We start from the raw sequence: 24,605 nt of genomic DNA, 5'->3' as shown, positions 1-24,605 counted from the left end.
AGGTGGTTTATGACTCTGTAAACAGAATAGAAAATTATAAGGATAGGTCAGGAAGAGCTGACTGGATAGATAAAAAATGATAAAGAAAGAAAATGTAATGTCTGTGAGGAGAAAAGCAATCACTGAAATAAACCCGAGGTGTTCCCAGTTTTACATGAAGAGCTGGGAGGATTATAGAGGATGGCCAGAAGAAAGAGCACATCAATCTGTGAGCACTTAAAACTAAAGAAACTGAATGTAAATGCACCTCTGACATTTTCATCTCCAAGGACTGTAGGATACCTAGCCAACAGACTTGCTTAAAACTGTCTGTGTTATGCTAGGATTTCCAGGTAAGAAGCTCATCTGATATATAATGGATCATTTTTATTTCGCCTGCTGATTGCTCAGCTAACTTATCTAAATTTATTGTTTTAGCTAAACTTCAGGAACCATCCTTTTTGAAGTAATATTTGGACAGCTGATTTCAACTTCCTTCATATATCTGCTGGTGCTGTACCTTTACTCTTTCTAAAAGATTGATGCTTTTTGAAAATAAGGATAGAATGTGTGATTATTAGCTGGGTAATGGTGTAAAAATATTTCATTATTTTATGTACTGGGCTTTTTTGAAACAGGACTATGCTATCTATAGTCCCACAGATATATGTGTGCAGTGCACGGTGACTGAACATCCCAGGCACAGCCTGCACAAGCAAAAGGAACAGGTGTAGCAGCTCTCTCTGTAAAATGGCCATCGGGCCTCCAGTGCCAAACTGGTGTGTCCAGAACCACAGCAGGACTCTGCAGGGGAGAGAAACTAAACATAGCTCTTCTGGTTTTAATTATTTCTTTAGTTAAGCAAGGACAGTTTTACAGAGATAAAAGAGACACTGAGAGAGACACTGAGAGACACTGTCAGGCAACCGAACCTGAGTGTCAGCTTTCCACATCAGATTTGGTACACTCACTCAAATGGGCACACCAAGACCACATCAAATATACATTAACACAAAGGGCAATCTAATCTACCCCAAAATTCAGATTTTCAGGCCAGAAAGGGACTTCTACAAGCAGCCAGTCCATCCTCCAGCATGACAGGCATAGCAGAATTGCACCTCACTATTTGTGCATGGAGCCCACAGTTTTGCTATCATTCACAGAATATTTTAGAAAATTACCATACTTTGGTTTGAATATTTTAAGATATCCCTGGGCTGACAGAGCAGGGCCTTGCAGACAGGGTCCAGCTGGAAGCAGGACAACCAGCCCCAGCCCTGGCCCAGGCCAAGGATGGACTGGGATGTGGGGAACTGGAGACCAGCCCTGCTGTGGCATTTCTGGGGCTGGGGACAACGGCCCCAGAAGGCTGAAATGGGAGTAAGGGCTGTGGGCAGAGACAGACAGGGCTGGTGGTCTCCTTTGGGAGGGGACCCTGACATGGGGCTCATCCCTAAGCTACACCCTTAGCTCTAGGCCTGGCAGCAGCATCACTTCTGTCACTGCTTGGGACTTCCCTGCTTTTTGTCCCACAACCATATTTGCCCTTGTGGACAAGCATGGAGGGAGCTGTTGGCTAGTCACACAACTCTAAATCCTTTGCAATTAGCATTATATTTAATGAGAGATTCCTCCTTTTTTTTTTTTTCTTTCTAAACTGAATCTACAATTTTAATTTTTGATACTTGGCACTGTAGTAAAAGAATGTTTCAATGTATTCCATTTGGTTGAATGAAATAAGCCTGCAAGGACCCACATTCATCTCTCACATTTGCATGTCAACAGTTCCACACAACCACACTGTAAAGGCAATCTGAGCCATCCAAAGGGAAGCTAGTAAGCACTAATCAAGGCAAAGCATAGGATGCTCACATTTTTCAGATTTCTTCAGCCACTGAATGTTTTTGAAGATAAACTTGTATACGATCTGGGCTATGTATTTTTATTCATTTTTAACCTTACCACTATAACAAGACAGACACTATAATGCTGCTGATTTTATTGAAAATATTTCAAATGTGTTCTCTTATTTTAAAGGAACAAGCAGTCACAATCAGCAACTTCATCTTTTTGTTGAAAATGAGGCAATTTGAAGTTCCTTCACCAAAGAAACAGACAGAAAAAATCAAGAAAATTTTGTTGGGGAAAAAAAGCCTCAACAAAACAAATAAAGAATTTGTCTCATTTTTTACCTTAAACCCTTTTCCTTACGGCCATCAGTGGCTGCTCTCAGTTACTACAAAAATAATTACCAGCACAGTCTGAAATAGGACTTTTATATATAGATCCACGACTGGGTTTAAGAGTACTATTAGTAGTAAATGGAGCTGTAATCAGCTTTGTCTAAGAATTCAGCAAATTAGCATAAGTACTTCATAGATACTCAAAAGTCAGGACTATGTACAATACAATCTCAGACAAAACCAGAATCAGTTTGTCCTCTTGAATGCTAATCTTGCCAGAAGAAGAGGTAATCCTCTTCCTACAACTGCATTTACTAGAATTTTGTGACTTTCCAGATGTGCAAACACCTGACTACCAGCTGTTCTACCTGTTTTGTAACAAAGGGGGAAACCAACAACCTATGCATTTATGACAGTCAGATGGGTACAGAAGTGTGACTGTGACTTATGAGGAATGTCACTAAGGGATGTCCCCACGGGGCACAAAGACTCTGTTTAATGTGCTGGGAGGAAGGGTCACTGCACACCTGGCAGCTGATTCTGTGGTGTCTGCTACAGGCCATCACCTGGCTGCCCACTCCAGGAGTGCATAAGCAAGAATTATCTCACGTGCTTTGTGTGTTTAGAAAAAATTATCCATGAAACAAATGACTGAATTTTCAAACATTTGACCAGGTGAAATTAAAAGGACATAAGTGGATCTGCATTCCAATTACTGGAGGAAGACATCAGACAGTAAATTAGGTAAAACACATCAGGTCTGACGGAGGCTTTTTACCAACCATGTTATGTCCCTGTCTTTTTCTGGTTTAAATTAATAGCCTTTTAGAGAAATGACTGGATACTAAAGGATAAAAATAAAATAAAATGAAGAGGTTAAAATTTCCAGGTACTGTAACCTTTCTATAACACTGACCTGTTCTTTGAGAAACCACTAAAAACTTGTAAAAGGTGCAGCAATAATGAAGGTACACATTAATCACACCACACTCTGAAAAAGTCAACATTATCCATCTAATGTCACAACTGAGTTAAATTTTCAGTGTGTGTAAACCATACTGGTAGCCTCTGCTCTAGCACTGAATTTCATGTCCTTGATGTTTTACTACTGTAAACTAAAAGTTAATATATAGAGGGAGACTTGTCAATATGTCAATGATGTATCAATACAACAGACTGGTCCATTACTAAATGCTTATTTCACAGGTATTGACTTCAGCTTACTGCCAGTGAATGTAACACAGCAGGACTATATCAATGAGCCAGAGCTGTCTGGACAGTAAATATTGATTTAATGTATTTTTTATATGGCTTTATTGAATTGATAGCTGTTTTAAAATGAAATAGGTGACTAAATCCCATCACAGTAGGAAAATTCCTGTAATGTTCTCCTCCAGTATTTCAATTTCAGCATAGAGAGGAGAAAATAGTTAAAATTAACTTGACTGGAATAAACCAGTCTCCCAGATGATGGGTCCATATTGTACACACATGAAGACTGTGTGTCTCTTAGATGAACAATTTAAAAATCAGATGACACCTGTGGCTCAGAGGAAAAGAACAAATTCATTCTTTCTGTGAAAGGAGTGACAAGTAGGATGAGTGTTGAAGTAAAGCATGAAGGACGAGGGAATGTGTAGCACTGTTTTTCTTTGCAACTTGAAATTATTTTCGGTTCACAGCCATGCCTTGACAGCTACCCTATATAGAGATCTTCTCAAAAAGAGTCACAAAATTTCCACATCTCTTCACACAGGACCTTGGTAAAATCAGAATCCAAATGAATTCTGTAAACTTAACAGAATCTCCTTCAAATACTCTTGGCTTTTAACATTAATAAAGAACTCGTTCAGTTTTGGGGTTTTTTTTCAACCTTATGATTTTAATCATTTAGAAGCATGAGGAGACCAGATGAGTGTGACTGATGGAGTGATAAGAAATCAGGCTTTCTGTAAATCAGTTTTAAAAGTTTGTGTTCTTAAAAAAGTCTCATTAACAGACTTCAGTCTTTGTATGACACCTATGGAGACTCAGAGTTTTCTGTCAATGAAACAAAGGAGAAAGAACAGCATTCTCTGAACTTACTGTGAAGAACATCAAATATAATCTGAAGACAAACACCAACAGAAAACAATTACTTTTTCCAAAGACTCCCTAAAATCATTAATTTCTCTCTTTTGACCACTCAGAATCTACTTTTCTATTTATCCCGAGTCAATATCACCATTCATTAGCATGTGAAAATACTAACAGTTCAGGTTTGGATAGAAAGTTATAAAATATGAGCACAGCACATTTTTGTGGCCAAGAACAACTACTGCACCATATTTTATGTAACAATTAAATAAATTTACCTGATTTAATGTTACAAGGAAGGAAAAAATAAGCATTATTTTAAAAAATCAGAAAAAGTTCTTAATATAAGTATTGTTGCTTTAATTTCAAAGATAGAAAATATTTGCTGAGATGATATAAATTAAACAGTAAGCACAATCCATTTTGTGAAATATAACTTTATTTCAAATTGACAGCTGGTAAAAAGCTGGTAAAAGGTCACAAAAATTTCATCCAGAAATTTATAGGTTTCAGTGGAAACATTGCTCAGTGTAGGGACTCTTTTATATAAATGTGTAAAACTTGATAACATTTCTGTTTACTAGGTATACAAACTTAAAAAAAAAAAAAAAGGTGGATGTCTGTGCTGCAAGAAGCTTGGAGTAGTACAGTATATGTTGCCTGAAGATACTAATTTACAAACTATTAAAGAAATCATACATAATTTACAGTCCAAGAATTATTTTATTGAAATTTCATGGCTAGCTACTAACCTGAACAAGGACAAAATAGCGTTTTTTCCACCGCTTCCAAACCTTCTGTCCTAGAGCATACAAGTACCTGCAAAGGAAATAATAAAGGCAGTGGTTTTCCATTAATAAGAGGCATGACATTAGAAGGACCAAACAAAAATCTGTGTATTAATTTACTCTGTCTACTGAGCTGCTTCTTCAGTGTGGTCATGAGTAAAATGTGATATTTCTTTTATTTACTCATATCATAAAAATAAAGAGACTCCTTTTCACTCAAAACAAGCCAAAAACCAGAAAAAATGATCATGTTTGCAAAGATTAACCAGCTTATCATATTTTATTTCATTAATTTTTTCTGAAAAAAAAGTAGCTAAAGTAGATACACAGAAATAATGTTATAGAAGTTAATGTTCCTGAGAGTTTTTATTTCATTTGGTTTCCACAGATTTGCTAGTGTTTATTTAGTTTGTGAGAAGTCAGTCCCAGAGATAGTGTGATAAAATGCTCACATAACACAATGTCAGCAGGCACACAAGATTAAATTTTTTTTAGAGTAAAGTAGAAACTAATTTTCCAAACAGAAGCACTTCACTATAAAGGCTCTGAGATTACAAAAACTCCTTGTCACTTTAGCAATTTCCAGGCTTTGAATCAGAAGACATAATCAGGAGTATCAACCAGTGAGAAGAGAAAACCACAGATTCTGATACTATTTGGTGGTAGAGAGAGCACACTCATTATCCAAGAATTTGGAGTGAATGTTCTGGCATTATAGTGACACTTTTTCTGTCACTGTGGTCATGTTGCACTGCTGGTAACAAAGACAGCAAGAAGAAAAGGATGAGCTGGGAGATTGTAAGCAAGAACCCATCAGTGGTAAGGATCTGCTGCTTAAAGGAGAGCAAAATATTACACATGAGATGTCCCTTCTGGCTGGCCAGCTCCTGTCAGGGACATCTGGTACAGCTCAGCTGGTCACAGCCAGAGCAATGACTGCGCAGACCCACGAATGGAATGCTGGCTTCAAAGGGCACTCCCAGGGGATGCCAGTACACACATCATGAAGTAGCTATAATAACTAGGATGGGAGATGGCCTGCTGCCCTCTAGCCACTCCTGTGCCTTTGCTGCCCACTAGTTTGCACCTCAGTCAAAAAACAGAGCAACAAACCAACATCTTATGTGAAATGAGTAAGCAAGATAAAGGCAAAAACTTTTTTATGTCTGTCCTGGGCATACTCTCAAGATTATTTTCTCCCACATTAGGCATCACAAAGGACGAATTTATGTCTAAAATAAATGTTCAGCGTACTGCTTACAATTGTTGCTTTCAGATTATGTAGTGGCTCCATTATTATTATGAAAACAGAAGAAAAGAAATTCTTCAACTTCTGCTACACCTGTATTGAAGGTCTACCTTACTTGGTTACTCTGCTTTTTATTTGTATGAAAAGGAAAAAACATTGCCTTTGTGTACACAATTACCAGTGGATGTGGCTTCTTGGAATAGTCCCGATCTTGCCATGGTCTTTTTAACCTCTTAATTCTTTGGCTATTACAAATTCAATGAAAATAAAGGAGTAAGGGTTATGTCAAAAATGGGACAAAAAAAGGATCTACTAGGGTTTATTTTAAAATGTGTAATTTTTTTAAACTAAGGAAGCATTTACCTCACAGACCTAGGGTCACACATTCTCCCACAAAATACAAACTGTTTTCCTTTTCATTTATGTTTTAGAGGATTAGGTTTCCCCAAAGCACACAACACTGCTATTGCCATGCTAATCTCTTTACTACTGTCAGAGGGTGGAGGGGAAATAAATTATGAATTTCACTTAACCTCGAAGCTTAATGACCTGAGGGAGAAAAGTAAAAAAAAGTCCACAGGTGGCCTTTGGTCTCTCTCAGTCCTAAGACTGCCCTGTTCTTCATGGTGATTCAACCTCTGCATCCCCCTGCACCCCCTGGAGTATCATGAAGGTTCTTTTGATATATGTGAGAAGGCAACTGCCCCATTTTGAAACTGTATTATGAAAACCCAGTTGAAAATGCACAGTCCTGCAAAGCTACAGTACAAAGATATCCTGACTACGTTCCCATCCTCTTGGCATGTCTTCAATGACTGTAAAGAAACCATAGATCAACAAAGACTTCTTGCCTCTTGCACATCAGAAAATGAGTAACCCAACCTTAGAATCTCACTCTATGCAGATTCTTTCTCATTATTAACTGATCCTGCTCCAGAAATGTGCTTTTAAAATAACAGGACTTTAAAGAACATTTTTTTATCAGAGAAAAAGTGATGTTTTTATATTACTTGGCTGCCTTTTAAATTGCTCTTCATGTAAGACACACCACCTATAGATCTGCAGTACAGGCAGAAATAATATAATATAATATAATTCAAAAGTATAAAGTAATAAAGCACAAAAAAAGAAATTAAATAGCAATGTGCACTTTTGTTCCTCCTATAAGTCACTTCTAAATAAGAGCTTCCTTGGGAAACAAAGGAGTGGAACATTAACTACCTAACTTTAAAATTCACAGATCTTACATAAAACCAGATAACAAAGAAAATAATATTCATGACACAAAGCTGGGATTTAGTATAGAAATGCAAAGACTTAGGTTGTCTGGTTTTACAAATCACTACAAACACACAGTTATGTTATTAATCCCTCTTCCAGTGCCATCTCTAATGGTACCAGTTTTTTCCTAAAGTTTCAGCCATTTACAAGGGATATATCCTGTGCTCATCTTAAGTGTGTTTGCTCCTGAAAGACAAAGAAATTAATTCTTAGTCAAGAGTCTAACATTTTTAGGTGGAAGGACCCACCTAGGCTTCTAGAGTCTTCTTTGAGCCTTTCTTTCTCATTCATTGGAAGGAAAAAAAAAGAAAAGGAAAAAAAAAAGGAAGCAGAGGACCTAAGAATCTTCAAGAACCTTCCTATATTTAGACAGTAACATTTAGGATCTGTAGAAACTGCAGTCGAGGTCTAGAACATAAAAAATCAACAATAGCCAGTTTTCACAATTAAATGACACTTAGGCTTCACAACTGGAGCAGAAGATTAACAGGCTAACAGATTCAGAAGTGAGCTAAGTCTTAGAGCTAAGTTGAAGAATGTTCTATTTTTAAGATGGGAAAATGTGTAACTTTTCATGAGTCTCAGGTAAAGGCCAGTGCTGCAAACCAGAAGAGAATCTCACAGTCACGAACTCCCAGAGCTGCAGCTTGCTGCTTCTCTACCCATAAGTGTATCTGCACTCACCCAGAAGCCACAGTCACTCTCTCCATCCAAAACAATGTACACAAAATGCACAGCATCAGTTGCTCAGACTATTTTAAACATCCTCAGCAGCAACAAGAAACACAGAACAGCCATTCATACTAACACTGTACCTTTAGGCAAAAGATTTTGTGCAATACAAACAAGAAACTGATATTCAGAAGTGCCAGTTCCATATCTCTAAACACTAAGCACACCATTTGCTTCAATTTTTCTTGCTCTCATTTGGGGCCCAAAGTTGGGATAATCTAAAATAATCCTTGGATTGTTAAAGTGCAGCCATATACAGGGAAAGAAGACACTGAAATACTTCCCCTGTATCTGAACACTGTAATAGTAACTGCTTAGATTTGTTTTGACTTCTCTTTAAGATCATGTTTTGAGAATGTTTAATAAATATTCTGACACGGAGAAAAGATTGGTGTTTTCATGTACATTGAAACATACATAGATGACAGACTTCTGTTCTGTAAAAATACATAATAAATGAGATATGTACACATAACATCTATGTCTGTACACATGCACATTAGAAAGTATATGTATAGTCACTATGCATGTGTGGTTGCCTTCTTCAGTTTTCTTATATTACTCACATAATTTCCAGTAACTTAGGACTAATATACCTGCTTTTACTAATCACATAGAAAAAATGTAAGTCATTAAAAGTATCACCCCAATATGAAGATTTTCTAACATGTTTTGTACTAACACGAAAATGCAAACAAATGTACAAACCATGCAATCATTTTTCTGAGACTTTTTTTTTTAAACAATCTTTTGCAATCTTCTTTTCTTCAATATTATTTAATAGTGCTTTTTTTCTCTTCACTCACTCCCAAATGAAAAAATAAAAATTGGATTTGTATGAAGTCACAGAATTACATGATTATACCTCACAATGCTTACAACACAGCACAAAACCCCCCTCCCATTTAATATTTAAAGTTAGTTTTCCTGGAAAACAAATAAAATTACAAGAAATTACATTTCCACTAAAAAACACAGAAACACCTGGATAAGAATGTTTTATATATCATCTTATCTCAGTCAGTATAATTTCCTTCTCCACAAACAGAACAAATAAAATGAGCAAACATTTTCTTGTAAAAGTCTGGGTATAATCACGTTGCAATTACACAGGGTTTGTATATCTCTCAAAGTGCATTTCCTTGTGCTACCAAAATGCAAACCCATGTTGCTAAATATTATAGTTCAGTTTCAGTTCTCTGATGACATACACAGGAAGGAAGATGGCAGCTTATTTGCTTTAAGTCCTCACCTCACTGCGAGAGTGCAGGGTTTCACTTTTTGATGAAAAAAATCAGCACTAATGAATAGCTGAAAAAGCATAATTGTGTGGGGAATACCGGAGCTATTCACTGAGAGAGAAATGAGAATGGACTTACTCCTTCTACAGAGATCATTTTTAGACCAGCCTTTTTATTCTAAGGAACGAAGCAATCTACCTACATTTTGAATGATAAATTCTCCGCTTGTAAAAGGCTTCATTTATCACAAACAATGAAAAAAATATAGAAAGAAAAATCAATACGTGTAGCAGTTTAGTCCAGCAAAGGCCTTTCTTAAAGAGAAACCTCAGTCAAGGTTGAAAGAGCAATTAATGCAGTCTCAAAAATCTGGGCCACTCTGATAGAGTTCGGTTAACATGTGGCAGAAGTAATCATCCACTTGTGAAAATGATTTTCAGTTCATTCTCAAACACCTTTCAGACACTCATGATCCCATTTAACTGACAACAATACAGGCTATCCGTGGGCATCACTGCACTCGCTGAGAGAGCCAATGGGGACCAAATGCCCACAGGCACTTTCAGTCATCCCCGCGCCTTGCATAAAAGGAATCTTCCTTGCACTGCATTCCTCCTTTTATTTAACCCTGCACGATTAAGAAATTTTTTTGTTTTCAGTTGAGGACGAGGAGAAAACTGATTCAAGACAACAATATGACCTGGGTCATAAGAAACCTTGCTGTAAACATTCTCAAATTCATTTTAGTCCTTTCTGTGCTCTTGAGAAAGAGAACTAAATAAGCCTTCAACAGATGGAATGAAAAACAATCACCATAAACTACTGTAATTATGCCTGCTAAGAAAAAAGAAACGCTGAAGAATGTCAAGTAATAAAAACATCACAGCCACAGAAAACAGTTCCATTTACTCAAATAAGCAAGATACTTGTAGCACGAACAGGAAAATGTGTGGCTTTTTTCCCTGCTAAACACTTTTCACTCACAGTCTAAATGGTTTTAAGACTGCTGAACGACCTGATATCCCTAGATTCTTAACAGTGATATCTTACTGCACTCCAGCGCTTCACCATTTGTGAATATGCATGCCAGTACTTATGGAACCTGAGAGGTAACTACAATGGGAACTCGAGAATTATTAATCTATGTCATATCATGAAACCTATTTGGCATGTAAATGGGAGTGTTTGTCAAGACAGAAAAACATTCTTTAGCCTTGAGAGAATTCCAAGCAATAAAAGAACGAAATCATTCAGGTGCAACATAAATGCAGAAAGCACTCTGATTCTAATGTAATCGAATTGCAATGTAAACAGGGAGTGCAGCACTGCTGGTGCTGAGGAGCTGACATCCACCCTCTGTGCTTTTTGAGGCAATTTACTTTGGACCAGCTCTGAACTGAACCCATGGACAAAACAGCCACCAGTGTTTTGCAGAATATATGGGTACACCCCTGAAGGTGATCTCTAGGTTTAATTTCATCTAAAAAGATAATAGACTGTGATGACACAAGCACAGAAAGCAGGAGCAAAGAGACTGGTTTTCAAAGGGAAAACCTAAATTTAACTTCTGATGTTGAAGTAGTAGAAAAAAATTCAATTGCACTGCTCTCCCCTAAGCTTTCACTTTGGCTGTGGAAACAATTCTTAACGCTGACAGACCTTAAAGAACTTGCAAGCATCTTGAGCACCCAGAAGCAGCTGGGTGTCCAGCCTAGACATCTCTCCATGCCACTGGAAGCACACGGCACTGCAATCAGATAGAAAAGACTGATGACCTTTTTTCCAGCCAGGCAGTGATATTTTTTGTGATCTAGAAAACCTAAATTGCTGGGAGCTTGTTTGCATGAAAAATTGACCTTTGTTTCTAGGTCATACACATCCACTGATGGAAACAGTCAGAAGGTGTTGAAAACTTTGGTGGTAGAAGATGGTAAGAGCAGAGAGCTCAGGAATGATAGTTGGCTTTGATTATCTCTGACTGGTTATGTACTCCTTTTCACTGCCATTTTGTATTAATATAATTTAAATTTCATAAAGAATACAGACCTCAGCAGAGTTATTTTTTTTAATAAAACATGTTAGAAGAATGAGATACCTACATTTTCATTCTAAAGACAGTAAATTTTAAGTATTTCCATAACATTTCTTGTAATTATCATGGATAAGTATTTTAAAGTACTTATGAATTAGTATAAAGTGCTATATCTAAGCAAGCAAAGGCATGAGAAGGCATGTTTAACTAGGTATCCCTATTTGTGATTTGAAAGGAAGGACAGAAATTATGATAATGAGCAAGTCTAGCACTTTCTTTTAATTTGTGCACACAGAAGATGCTTATTCAGAATGTTATATTTTTAAAAATTCTTGATAGCTGGATTTAAAAAAAAAAACAACTAAAGGAATTAAATTGAAACCACCACTTAAAAACATCACCAAAGCTTTGAAACAAATCAGTTTAGCAAGTTCTCACTTACATAGCATTATTCTCTTAATAAGAGCATTACTTGACACTTAGTCAAGTGCTTTATAAACCAAGCAATTACTCCTCACAACATGTCCAGTGCAGGAGGTTAGTATTTCCACATTAATTTCTGTTGGGAGAGAAACCGAAGTGGAAAAGAGCAAAACTGTTCAAAACTTGAGGTCCTAGTGCACCAGAAGGAACACTCAGGAAAGCCTTACAACAGCCCTTATCTTCCAGAAGTTGGAAAATGCATTTCAGAAGCTTGTAAAGCTGTTCAGCCTTTTAACTGTGTGTCAAAACATGCAACACACTTATGATTAAAAAAAAAAAAGGGAAAAGAAAATGTTCCAAATGGAAGCAGCAAATTAAATGTATTTGTCTTTGCAACTCCACTCCGCCACTTTCAGTGATCATGTTTCCTTTGTATTTTGTAGGGATCCAGTGTAAAGTGCTTGGGGTACATTTCCTCTTCAGAACTTTGAAGATTACCCTTTGGAAGCCCCCTTCTGTCTCCCTGGGCTCAGTGCAAAGACTCCTAACTTAGCTGTTGTAATTAGTTATGTGACAAGAGATGATATGAAGGAGGTTTTCTCTACCTAGGAATCATGGAAAGTCAACCATGTGGCATTAGTGGAAAATGTTTGTCATTTGCTGCCTGACAAAATTATTCATTTTAAAGCACAATTCAGAAAAATAAACCTGTTTGCTCTTTTCAGCCAATTCTAGGAGGTAAAACTTCTGTGGATTACCTAAAAATGAATAGAGATGACATTGACTACAGAGATTTCAAAATGTTTGGCACACTAGGCAGAAAACAATGCTTTTTAGTTGTGCAACTACAGAACTACCCAGAATGAAAAGAACTACAGTACAATTTAAGCAACAGTGGCCATTCATACACAATCTCTTAAATAGCAGTTTCTCCCCATGTTGCAGAAATAAAAAGCTTTTTATTGGGATCTATATGATTTTCTTCTGGATTGAAATTTTGACACTTCATGCTCTCATACACTGGAAACACTCTCACACACTTTTAACTTGGCAGACTTCATGCAAACATTGGATCCAGTGAATACCACTTTTCTTTCTACCCAGCACACAACAGCAAGAAAAGACAGTGCTGTTGTGTATCAGTGGTGTGGACTGTCTCCTTCATGTCTTGAGTACCTCTATGGAATGCAGGAACAGTGCCAGACACTAATTTCCACTCTTACACAGCAGTGCCACTGCTGAGGCTTGTTTCCATGAAGTCAAATCAGTTACATTTCATTGTGCATTTTAGGCATTCCTGGACAGGCTGTGAAAGAGAAATTTAATTCCAATGACTGCTTGCATGTGCCAAGAGTCATATCTGGCTCAGAAAGTCCTTTATCTGCAGATGGGTGGAGTATGAAAGAATACTGAAATTACTCTTATAAAAACTTTCCAAGTCAACTGATGCTGGCCATAGTGGAAGACAGGTTAGATGAACATTTGGTCCAAGAAGTAAGGCTAATCTAATATTCTCATAGAGTCATTATGCCTCAAAAAACCTACTGGTGCAGAATGACACCTGTAGGTGATCCTTTCATCAAAAACTAGATTCAAAAAACTACTTTTACACTCCTGGCCATCTTTTGATGACAATACAAGGGTAAAAACAAGGAAGAAGGCTTTCATAGTATGACCCAAGAAATCAGTTATCTGAAAAAATCAAGTTTTAAAAAACTTTCATATACAGAATACATTTAGAATTTTAAAGATGCCAGAGAAACAGACTTCTGACTCGATGTCACTTTGGAAGAAACTTCTCCAAAAGAACACAGAAGTGGACACTCAGAAGCACTTTCAGGCCTATGCCTTGTTCTCAACAGGACATGAAAGGAAGCATGCAGGTATATTTTCCCACAGATTCCTCCTATACTCACACTGATACTGTCCCTAGAAGCTTCTTCATCTAGAAATGGTCTCTGTGTCTCTGTGTTTGAAACTTTTGAATGGGTTTTTGCTATAATAATTTCTGTAATGATTTTCTCAACCATTTTAAACTTTTAAAATCTACACCCAGTAGCACAGTTCCACATCTCAACTAGCTGTGCCTGCAAGCAGCCTGTACAGTTCATACCAAAGCTGGCACCCACTAGTACTATTCATCAGTTGTCTTGTGGCACTGGAAGAGACAGACTTCCGTGTACAGGAATATGTTTTGGAATCATTAACACAATTGGATGTTTGTTCTTGGAAATGCCATACACAAGCAAACTGATTTCTGCAGGACTTTTACCAGAAAACAACAGAAATGCATCACTGAAAAATATATCCCCTTTAAGAAAGTTCCTTATGCATTTCTTCAGGTATTTAGGATTTTAAAAATTGATTGATATAATTAGGAAAAAAATTCCTAAGATGGTTTTGGTTTGGGTGATGGTTAGGGAAAAAAAAAAGAGCTATGCAAGAAAGACATAAGCCTATAAAAACAGCACGAATTTCCTCTTTGTCTGAAGTTCTTTGTCATAAAAAATATGTAGAAAACAAAACATTCAAATGCTGTTCTCCCACTGGAGTTACTAAACTGGAACTGATTTGTGACTGGAGCTGTAGGAGTTTAGGAATAAAGAGTACTGCCTGTGAGGGAGCATCAGAGCCATCTACTGGGGTCAGTCCATTGCTGCTGCACAGACTTGTCTGACAACTGTCTCCCCGAAACTTCAGTGATATTCACCTACAAAATTGCCATTAAATTATTTCTTTTTAAAATCCTTAAAATCTAAGAGAAAAGAGAAGTTGTGGTGCTGATGGATTGGATGTGAGTAGAGGTAAGAAGTAAAACTTCTCCTTACTTCAAGTTTTAGAGGTACTTTTTGAAAAATGGTATTTATTTGTAAATAACCCAAATGAATAAAATGTCTTCTATGGGTGTTTGGATGATCAATTAAAAAAAATTACAATGAATATTTTTAGTGTTACACATAATTATTGTTCAAATCTGAGATTGAGATTTTTTAATCTCTTTCCCCAAATAGAATTTTACATATGTGTGTGTGTGTATATGTGTGTTTATATATTTAGACATGTATACAAAAGGACTAATTTCCTGCTATAGCTCAGTCAAGTATTAGAGGATAGAGCAGTTACTGTGTCCTGTAAACATATAAGAATAGCTGCCTCCACTCTTCAAATATTTTATTTACCACAATATTATAACAGAATTAACTGGGATTTACAGAACTAAATTTTCAACGAGGCTTGAATAACTCCCACACTAAATAGTTTAAAACCTTCCAAAGTGGATCTTCTATATACAGAGAAAAACTTAATGTTTATAGGTACTAAGAAGCTACACTCTGCAACTTCTAAAATTAACATGCAGTTCCTTTACCTGTACTGGCCAGGAACACATGCACTTTTTTCAATTGGAAAGACTTTCACAAGACAATATAAACAATCAGAAGTGAGATTAATTTAGCTGCACTATGATCATACTCACATCTTCTTCCTTGATTTAACCATGCTGCCCTCCTGTGGATGTCGGACATGTAGAACATCACTAAAAAAGTCTGGTTCAAATCGATCTCTCTTACCTGGTTCTGACAGACTTGAAGAGAACAGAAAATGCTACTGTGTAATCACAAAAAGTGGTTGAATTAAACTTCAGGACAAGGAGTGTGAAACTTGTATTTCAAGTAGTTTTGAAATGAGTATTTTAAATCAGTAGAATTTCTTTTGTTCTACAAATCATGAATCTGTGGGAGCACAGTGTCATACATATTAATAATACATTTATTCTCAAATTAGGGGGAGAACATTCATTGCATAGTGATGAGTTACTTCATCTGCTGAAGTGCCAACACAGTTGAACACATACATCATAAAGATTATCCAACAACTCGAAAAGCATCAGTATTGGTAAACCAAAAAACACTAATTAGTTAAACTGTAATCTTTTTTTGCCTGGTACAGAGATACTACACACATCTTTAGAAAGTAAAAAATATGTTACATCTTCAATGAAAAATATAAAAGATGGTTTGGAACAGAAGAATCTAAAATTAGGAGAGGTCTATTATCAATTATTCAGAGAAATTCTCTCAGGCAAAAAAATTCTTTTTTTTATCACATTTACATAAAATCTCTGTTATTACAAGGTGTGTTAATAATCAATAGGAAATTAATATTATAATATTATGCACTAAAGTGCTTATATAATTTGAATTAATCAATCTCATCAATACTCAAGAATTGTTAGATTTGTTAAATCACTGGCTTAAAACAGAACAGTGCAAAATACATTCCTAAAATCCCAGAGTACAACTGCTGGAGTGGCTCAGGACTGTTGCTTTTTTCCAGACTAAATTTGTAAATGCTGACAAACTATGCCTAAAGTCTCAATGATAAAAAATCCTTAAATTAAGTTTCTCTCTGAAGAAAGGCTAAAAAGTTTTAAAAGCTACAGAATGTAGCATTATTTTCTGAAGCTAAAATACATTAGGAAGTAACCACTTTTTAAAAAAATCTTCTTTAACTCGGAAACAAAAATGAAAAGTGAAATGTTAAATTTAAATCAAGCCACTCTGTCAAAATATTTTTTATATTGTTGAAAAGACTGTGATATAAATAAAAAGTCTCAGAAATGTGGAAAAAATGTAAGAAATTCTTTTGGACCAAACTAGACAAGACAAGACAGTTTAGTCATATGCCATTTTGTGCCAATTAGCAAAGTTGCTGACATGCCATATCAATAAGAAAACAAATGACCTAAGCAGTGGGACTAATTAAATGAAATAAGGTAATTAAAAGCTTCTCAATATATAATAAAAATATGGCTGAAAATGTTCTATAATGTTGTCATTTTATTTTCCCATTATCTGCTTCTCTGCTGAGTTTTAATCAGTGTATCTATATGCATAAAACATAGTGTCCAGATGTTAATGTGTGGATGGCAAGAATCAGGTGTTCAATTAAAATATATTGAGTGTGCAAGGAAAAAAACCAAGCCTTCCATTAAGGAGACTATATACAGCTCAATTAAAAATGAATGCAACATTTGTGATTAAGTTGAACACTCGCATTCTATAATGACAATAAAGTTTTACATTACATGATTACTTTATTAACTTAATCACCCAATTCTAATCTAAGGATCACAGTTATTTTCTGTTTGAAAATGGATCCATTGTTCTCAATATACAAAACAATGGTAAAACTGTATTTACAGAAATTGTTGGTTTCCCTTCTCTGAAGCTTTTTTTTATTTTCATCAGTAATGAATAAAAACCCCCAATTGTAATGCATGTACTATTTGTAGAGATCTTAGCCTAGCAAGTGTTCCCAGCTACTGGCAATATTTGTAATATTTAATACTTGTCCCAGATGTGTTGCTTGCATAACTCCAATTTCATTTGGATCTGTAAAATGAGATCCCACGCCCAGCCTATTGCCCTTAACTTAAAAAGAATCATTCCATACTCTTAAATCTTCAGACCTTTGCTTCAGATCTTACCCTGCCCTTCAAAACTAAGACTTTAAACCAGATGAAAAAGTTTAGAAATCTACAGACATTCAGCTTTAGAAAAGAGAATTGCTGTCAGCTATCCAGCTTTGAGGGGAGTATATTTTTAGGCACACTTCTCTCCAGCAACACTACTAAAAACTGAGCCAAGTTTCTTACTCTCTTTCTCTTGGTCTATGACATAGTGCATTCTACTCAAGAACCTAAAATAATCTCAAAATTTAAATCAGCAGTCAAAATCCCAAATGTAATAAGCCATGATAAAAATGCTAACTTCTAAGCCACTGATTTACTGAGCAAGGGCAAACTAGTTGAGTATTTATGACAAGGTACATTTCTCTCATCACAGCCACATTGATTTTCATCTTTGGAAAAAACTTTGAAGGAAAGAAGATGATAGTTTTGGGCTGGCAATCTTCTAACATTATCAGAGAAGTTCTCCATGTGGAAGCAAAGGGGAGCTGGTCTGACCCCAATGGAGACTAAGCAGTGGAACTCAAGCCTACCCCTACCAGAACACTTCTCCTGCCAATTTGTCCCCAGATTAGTCCATACAAGCAGCAGCATGAAAAGCAGCTTAGAGATCTTTGCTGTCCATTGCTCCAAAGACAAACCATGCACAGGATTTAAAATACACGTGCAGGAATTAACATACATGCATTTGTCTTGAGACCCCACCCAGAGCACTGAGCCCAGCCCCTGGGCCACCAACACAAGGACAAGGACCTGCTGGAGTGAGTCCAGAGGAGGGTCACAAAGATGCTCAGAGGTATGGAGCACCACTGCTAAGAAGAAAGGCTGAGAGATTTGGGGTTGTTCAGCCTGGAGAAGAGAAGCCTTGAGAAGACCTTAGAGCAGCTTTCCAGAACCTAAAGGGAACCTGCAAGAGGAGAGGAGAGGGACTTTTTTCAAGGGCATGTAGTGATAGGACAAGAGGGCCAAAGGAGGGTAGTTTTAGATTAGATAGTAAGAAGAAATTCTTTCCTGTGAGAGTGGTGAGACACTGGAAAAGACTGCCAAGAGAAGTTGTGGATGCCCCATCCCTGGAGGCATTCAAGGCCAGATTAGATGGGGCTTTGAGCAACATTGCTGAGCAGGCACAAGATGGGATTAAATTGAAACAGGTTTGTAATGGTAAGCACACAAAAAAGACCATTTGTAGTGTGGGATAAGTTGTTCTTTATAGTTTTTATTTAAATAAAAAGACCAAGAGAGCTAATAGTGCATAACTCTGTATGCAAGCATCACTACACTGATGACATGACAGAAACTGTCAGCCTTCCAAGGTGATGCCTCTTTGGGGATGAGACATACTCAAGTCCCCTGACAAAGCAGTACAGTATTGATCTGCCATCACAATTGTGTAACAGGACATGGACTATTTAAAGGGAGCTAGCTATGACAAACACAATATTTGAACAAAACAAGAGTGGTACAGGACTATGGGGCTTTGCTATTATGAGAGAAATAAATGCACTACTTTAGTAATTGAAATTATACTACTCTGGAGAAAAAACAAAACCAACAAACCACTTAATTGAATTTACAAAAAGTGACCTCTGCCTTTACATTCAGTATTGCATTAGAATTATTTCTGCCCATAAAGAATAGTGTATTATGAATTGAAATCCACCCTCAGACCCATGGTAGCACAACTGACCCTACAGTTTCTGAGGCAGCATTCTGACACAGAGGGTGGATTAGACTGGTCACATACTTTTAGTTTCTGAAAATAATTTTGCAGCCATAAGTACCTCGGATTTTGTAAAGGCTTATATTCCAAAAGACAAAAATTGGGTGAATTTTACCTTCCTAGAAGTAACAGATGGGCAGCACAAGACAGAAGGACATAAGAGGTAGGTGGCATGTCCCCATCCTTGCAGTTAATAGGACTGGCACCTTCAGTATAGAAATAATGCCAGGCCAGGCCAGACCACATGCAGTGTCAATGTATGTCAGGTGAAAATAACTCTTAAATTTGATGTCACAGATGAATGTGTGGTATCAAGAAACAATTCAGATCACCTGATGAGAAAGGCTCATAAATAAACTGCATCTTTCACCTGCATGATATTTGTGACATACTTATTTGGAGTAGAATGAAGCAATATAAACAAAATCTGAAACAACTATTTAAATGATGATTGGTCCTGCAGGCTAGTAAAACAAGAATATTGCTTAGATGACTAAGTACAGCATAATGTTAGGAATATTGTAATCAGTTATGTCTCCATTACTACAGACTCATGCATGTAAGGGAAGTTTCTAGACAAGTTTCAAAAGAAAGTTACATGGCAAAAAGTTTAAAATTTTAATCTGAAATAAATACAAAGTATAATACAAAATAACACATAGAGTCTACCATATGTAATTCTGGAATAATTTATGAAGCAGGAATACCTGCATGTGATTTCATTCTAATGATACTGTCAGCATAATTTGGGTGCATTTACAGAGCAGCAAATTCAAGCAAAACTAAAAGTCAGATTTTGTTCTGAATGATGCTTTTCCAAAACTATGGGAACTGTGTAACAATAGCATGAGGAAATTTCAGCAGAAGCCAGCCTGAACTTTCCAGTCAGACCAGCGACTCCTCAAATACGCTGTAGAGTTACTGTGAAGTTCCTGATATCTGAATTTATTACTGCAAATTGTAGAACACTTCTGATATGATAAATTTCTTCATCATTTATTGTATTAAAAATAAGCAGTCTCCTCTATGCTTTCACTCTTGTAAGACCAGTGATGCACAGTCAAAAAAAAAAAAAAAGTCCTGCCTATATTTCACCTCACATCCATGAAATTACTCAGATCATCATCTTCCCTGTGAGGAGCTAATAAGGCATGCATTTTTTGCTACAGCATGACAACAACTAATTTTTTAATATTACCTTCAATCCACATAGCACTGACTGGTCAGCCCATCTAGTCTACTTGGTAGAAAAAAACCATGCAAATGAAATTTTAAAGTTATTACTGAGTGGTTTAGAAAAAAAATCCCAATTACAAATCAAAGTTTTTTCTCAATTCCTCCCCTAAAATTTAATGAACTTAAGGCCTATTTGCAGAAAAATATTAGTAGATCATTTCACCTTAAAAGTTACCAACAGCTTTGCTATTTTTAATGAAAATAGTAAAAAAACCCCCAATTTTTGCACATTAATAATTTTCCAAAGTTCTGATTTGAGCATTTCCAATAACAGGCAAAACTTCTTGGATTGAATTCTTTATATTTTTTGTCAAATCCAGTGAAGCAAATATTTACAAGCACAAATGCAAGATTTCAGACAGCATGTATTCATGTACTTCCAGGACTGAAGCCTTAATGGAACCCTTGACATGGGCATCAACAGAAGATGCTCCCCAGTTTGGCCCAGCCCCTTTCAGGTACTTAAATCAAGTACCTAAAGAAAAAAGGATTTATCTACATTGGTTAATTAGTCTGAGTAAGGAGTGTGCTTATGAAGAACACCCCCTCATTGCCCCAAAGTTGCAGCAGCTCACACAGCAGAATTGAGCCATGGCAGGTGAACTAGACTCCTCTTGCATTAAACAAAATCAGCTGTGGTGCTCAGCTAGTGCACCTCACATATTCCAGCCACTAAGGTGCTGTAAGACAAGGACAAGACAGGACAGAGATTGAACTACATCACCAGAAATGCATATCAGGTGATTATCAGATCCCCAGCAATCACTGAGTCTCTGTACAGATCTATTTGGGGACACTTCACACTTGGCTCCCTTTTTAGTCAAGAAGACAGATGCCAAACAGGTCTTCCAGATTTCCCATCTCTTTGCACTGGGCAACATAATTTTGGTAGCCATCAGTGGCTAAAAATCCTTCTTAGGTGCCTCAGACAAGCCAATTTACTGCTCTTTGAACAATTAATTCTTTAATTCTTCTCTCTCCATGGTTTATCACATGCAATTAGCCTTCCTGGTGCAGGGCTGAATCTCACCCCACTGTTGCAACAAGTGGCTGCTGCTAGAAGGTACTCAGTTGACCAGGCTCTCTCAGCAGTGATTCTGCATTCAAATTTGCCCACATGGAGAGGACATGAATTTGGAGTCAGTCCCATAAACTATGATGACAAGTCCTAAGTGATCCTGCAGCACAGCTCATCACCATCTTTATGGCCTTTATGGAAATGATCTCTTCTCTTTTGTGATGACCTGAGAATTGCTGCCAAAGGCTTTCTCACTAATTTTTTTCCTAACACATGCACACAGACCAAGAAGTTGAGATGGGAAGAGACTTAAAGTTAAGAACTGCAAACTAAAAATGGACAGTATAAACTAGAAATGTCCAGCTGTTCTGTGGGTCACTGAGATGTCTGGTCATATGTTCTGAGATATTACATAACAAGAGGAAAAGGAATTGGAATTTATAAGTGAATTCAAGGCACCAATAAGGTCAACCATAAGAGATAATCCATGGCAAAAGAAGACGAGTTTAGGACACGGTGAAAATATGAATAACTGCATTAAAAAAGGCTGAGAAGAGAACAAAGTACAAAACCCAGAATGCAGGAAATGGACAAGTACCAGCATGACCACTCACCCCAACTGCTTATTTTGTGAGGTTGAATAAAGACTTTAGCAAAGCTGAGCCAAAGAAGGATTTGACTCACATGCAGTACTGATCATGGGGATTTTCTATACCTAATCAATTATGCATACTCCTTCCTAGTGAAGGCATGGAGATATTGAACAAGTGTTGCTACAGTTATGATCTAAAGAATATACTTTTACAACTGAACCTGCATCACTGCCCATCAGAGCTGAAGGAAACCCATCTTAACATTTCAGAAGTATGGAGTTTTAAGGTGAAATATAAAAAAAGAAATACCCTATGTGAACAGTTGTAACAATTTCTTAATGTGAGGGTAGAATCACAATTTAACTATAAATTACATATTAATAAAACCAGATTATTTAATCTAATCTCAGTTATTTTACTTCATTTTTAAAGAAGTTGTGAGCAAAATCAAACCAAAATTTTTCATAGGAAAATAAATATTTTAAGTTTTACAATCAACCCTGCCTAACCCATAGATATTTTCCACATAAAGTCTGTTGTGATTAAGCTAAGTGAGTTTGGATCTAAATTTACATCTCAGCTTTTACAAATATTTCAGATTAATTTCTATGGAAGAAATGAAGAATGACACCGTAATTAGTAATGCTTTTCTTGGCAATTAGGATTCTCTTGGCTTCTTTCAGCAATTAAAGTGGCAGTGGCATATCATTAAGATCTTCAGATTCCCTGTGCCTCCTCAGAAGCAATTACTGTGTGAAGCACTGAAAATCAGGCTCATAGCTATAATCTGTTCTCTAAGGATCTAACAGCAGGATAAACACTTTTGCTTCTTCCTTCCATAGTAATTTTGCATTAACCCATTATCATTATCCAATCAATCATTAACGTAATTTTAATATGTCATTTTTCATGAAGTTCAATTTAATTTTTAAAAAGTAACTGATTATAGTAAATTGATTTTGCGAAAGTGTATAACAGTAAAATCATTTAAATGAAGACAGTTATCACATTAGCACTTTTCTCCATGGCAAGATGCTAACATTCATTTAGCACAATGAAATACCAGCATTAAGCACAAAGCAGCATAACAGAAAATACTCACATGAGACACCTTGGTATAATAATAGTAACACCTTCATACAGCACTAAAAGTGCAGCTTAGAACATTCATAGGAAATGTTCACCTTGATATATGCATGTTCCTTGATGAATGTTAAAATGAGGAAAGGAAAAGGAAAATTTACCTGAATTTAGCAAGATTAGACAATTACATCTACATGAAAGACATTTTTGACACTCTGACAAAATAAACAAAAAATATACACCACTGCTTTTGAATCCAGTTTGTTTATTAGTTATGAGCCAAAATTTGACCAATATTTCTGCAGAAACATAAATCCACTAGCTTAGTTTTTAAATTTTTTTTTACTTTCTCAGTAGTCTCATTCCAAATGTTGGGAGTCCTTGAAATACTTGGGTTTACTCTGTTCTGGGATTTATGAGTTTTATCTTGCAGAAAGGGATACTCACATGCTTGTCTGCAGGGTCTCAGCATCTTGGATCTTCAGAGTCAGCAACTGTCTGTGATTTGCTCTTGAAAAGAAAGGTTATCCCCTCTTCATAAGTTTTCTTGAAAAGCTCTCACAGTTTCAATGGAATCATGTTAACTTCATGCTGTAGTTTACTTGCAGATCAACCATGCCAGTCTTTTCCAGCAGATGAAGTATTATGAAGTATTATTCAAAGAAGTGTTCTGAAGTTTGCAGCCCGAATATTTTCATAGCAGTTTGTGATATATCCTTCTTCAGGATTTTTCACTGAGTAAAGAAAATATGCTCTACACAGATATTTGTGATGCTGGATGTTAGATGACACTTTGGCACACCTTGATGTAAAGCAAGGAGCAGGCATTCCTGAATATGCAGTGGTATTTGCTGTGCTGTACACTTCCGGTGTTGACTGCGTTTTTTTACCAGCCCCACATTTTTTCTTCAACAGTCCACTTTGAAATTCAAACAAAGCCTATTTCATCAGCCACACAACATATCTTCCATGAATGGTAAAAACCTTGCATTAACACAGTTTGCTTCAGCAAACAGAGCCACCTACAGCTACAGCGCTTGTCTTGATCACACCTGAGATTGTCATGCTAGGTCCAGACTGAACATGGAATGGGGAATGAAACTTTAGGTCACACCTCTTTTGTCTTTGAAGTCAAATAAACTTAGCTGAAAGTCTAATACTTCTTTATGCCTTCCTGTCAGAAATTACAATGAATCTTTGGCCCAGTGTCTCAAAAGTATACAGCAAGTAAATACACGGTCACATTGTGCATGCATTGAGTCTGAACATGAGCCAACTCTAACTCAAAAGTGTTGTGAACATGTCAGTGACCCCAAGAGCTCTGTAGTGCAGGTACTGGCATCACTGTGCCAATGCTTGGGTTTTGGCCAACTATTATGTCTCCATATCTCTGCTACCAAGACCCATGACCTCTTCAATTAGAGTAAAAGAAATCTCCACCTCCCTTTTGCTTCATAAACAAGTTTCTTTATGAAACAATTCCACTTGGAAATATACACTT

General features: G+C 36.6%; 1 protein-coding gene across 3 annotated transcripts in view; it reads right to left on the bottom strand.

Moving 5' to 3' along the window:
- Positions 1-24,605, bottom strand: part of CADPS2 (calcium dependent secretion activator 2) — a 282,539-nt gene that overhangs the window by 102,582 nt on the left and 155,352 nt on the right. For all 3 annotated transcript variants that reach the window (XM_030238173.2, XM_050969712.1, XM_050969713.1), the window contains exon 9: positions 4,991-5,057. In XM_030238173.2, coding sequence (XP_030094033.1) covers positions 4,991-5,057 — 67 coding nt within the window. The remainder of the gene's footprint in view (positions 1-4,990; positions 5,058-24,605) is intronic.

Source organism: Serinus canaria, chromosome 1A (assembly GCF_022539315.1).
Source record: "Serinus canaria isolate serCan28SL12 chromosome 1A, serCan2020, whole genome shotgun sequence".
Classification (NCBI taxonomy): Eukaryota; Metazoa; Chordata; class Aves; order Passeriformes; family Fringillidae; genus Serinus; species Serinus canaria.
This window is presented reverse-complemented; position numbering and strand designations above follow the sequence as displayed.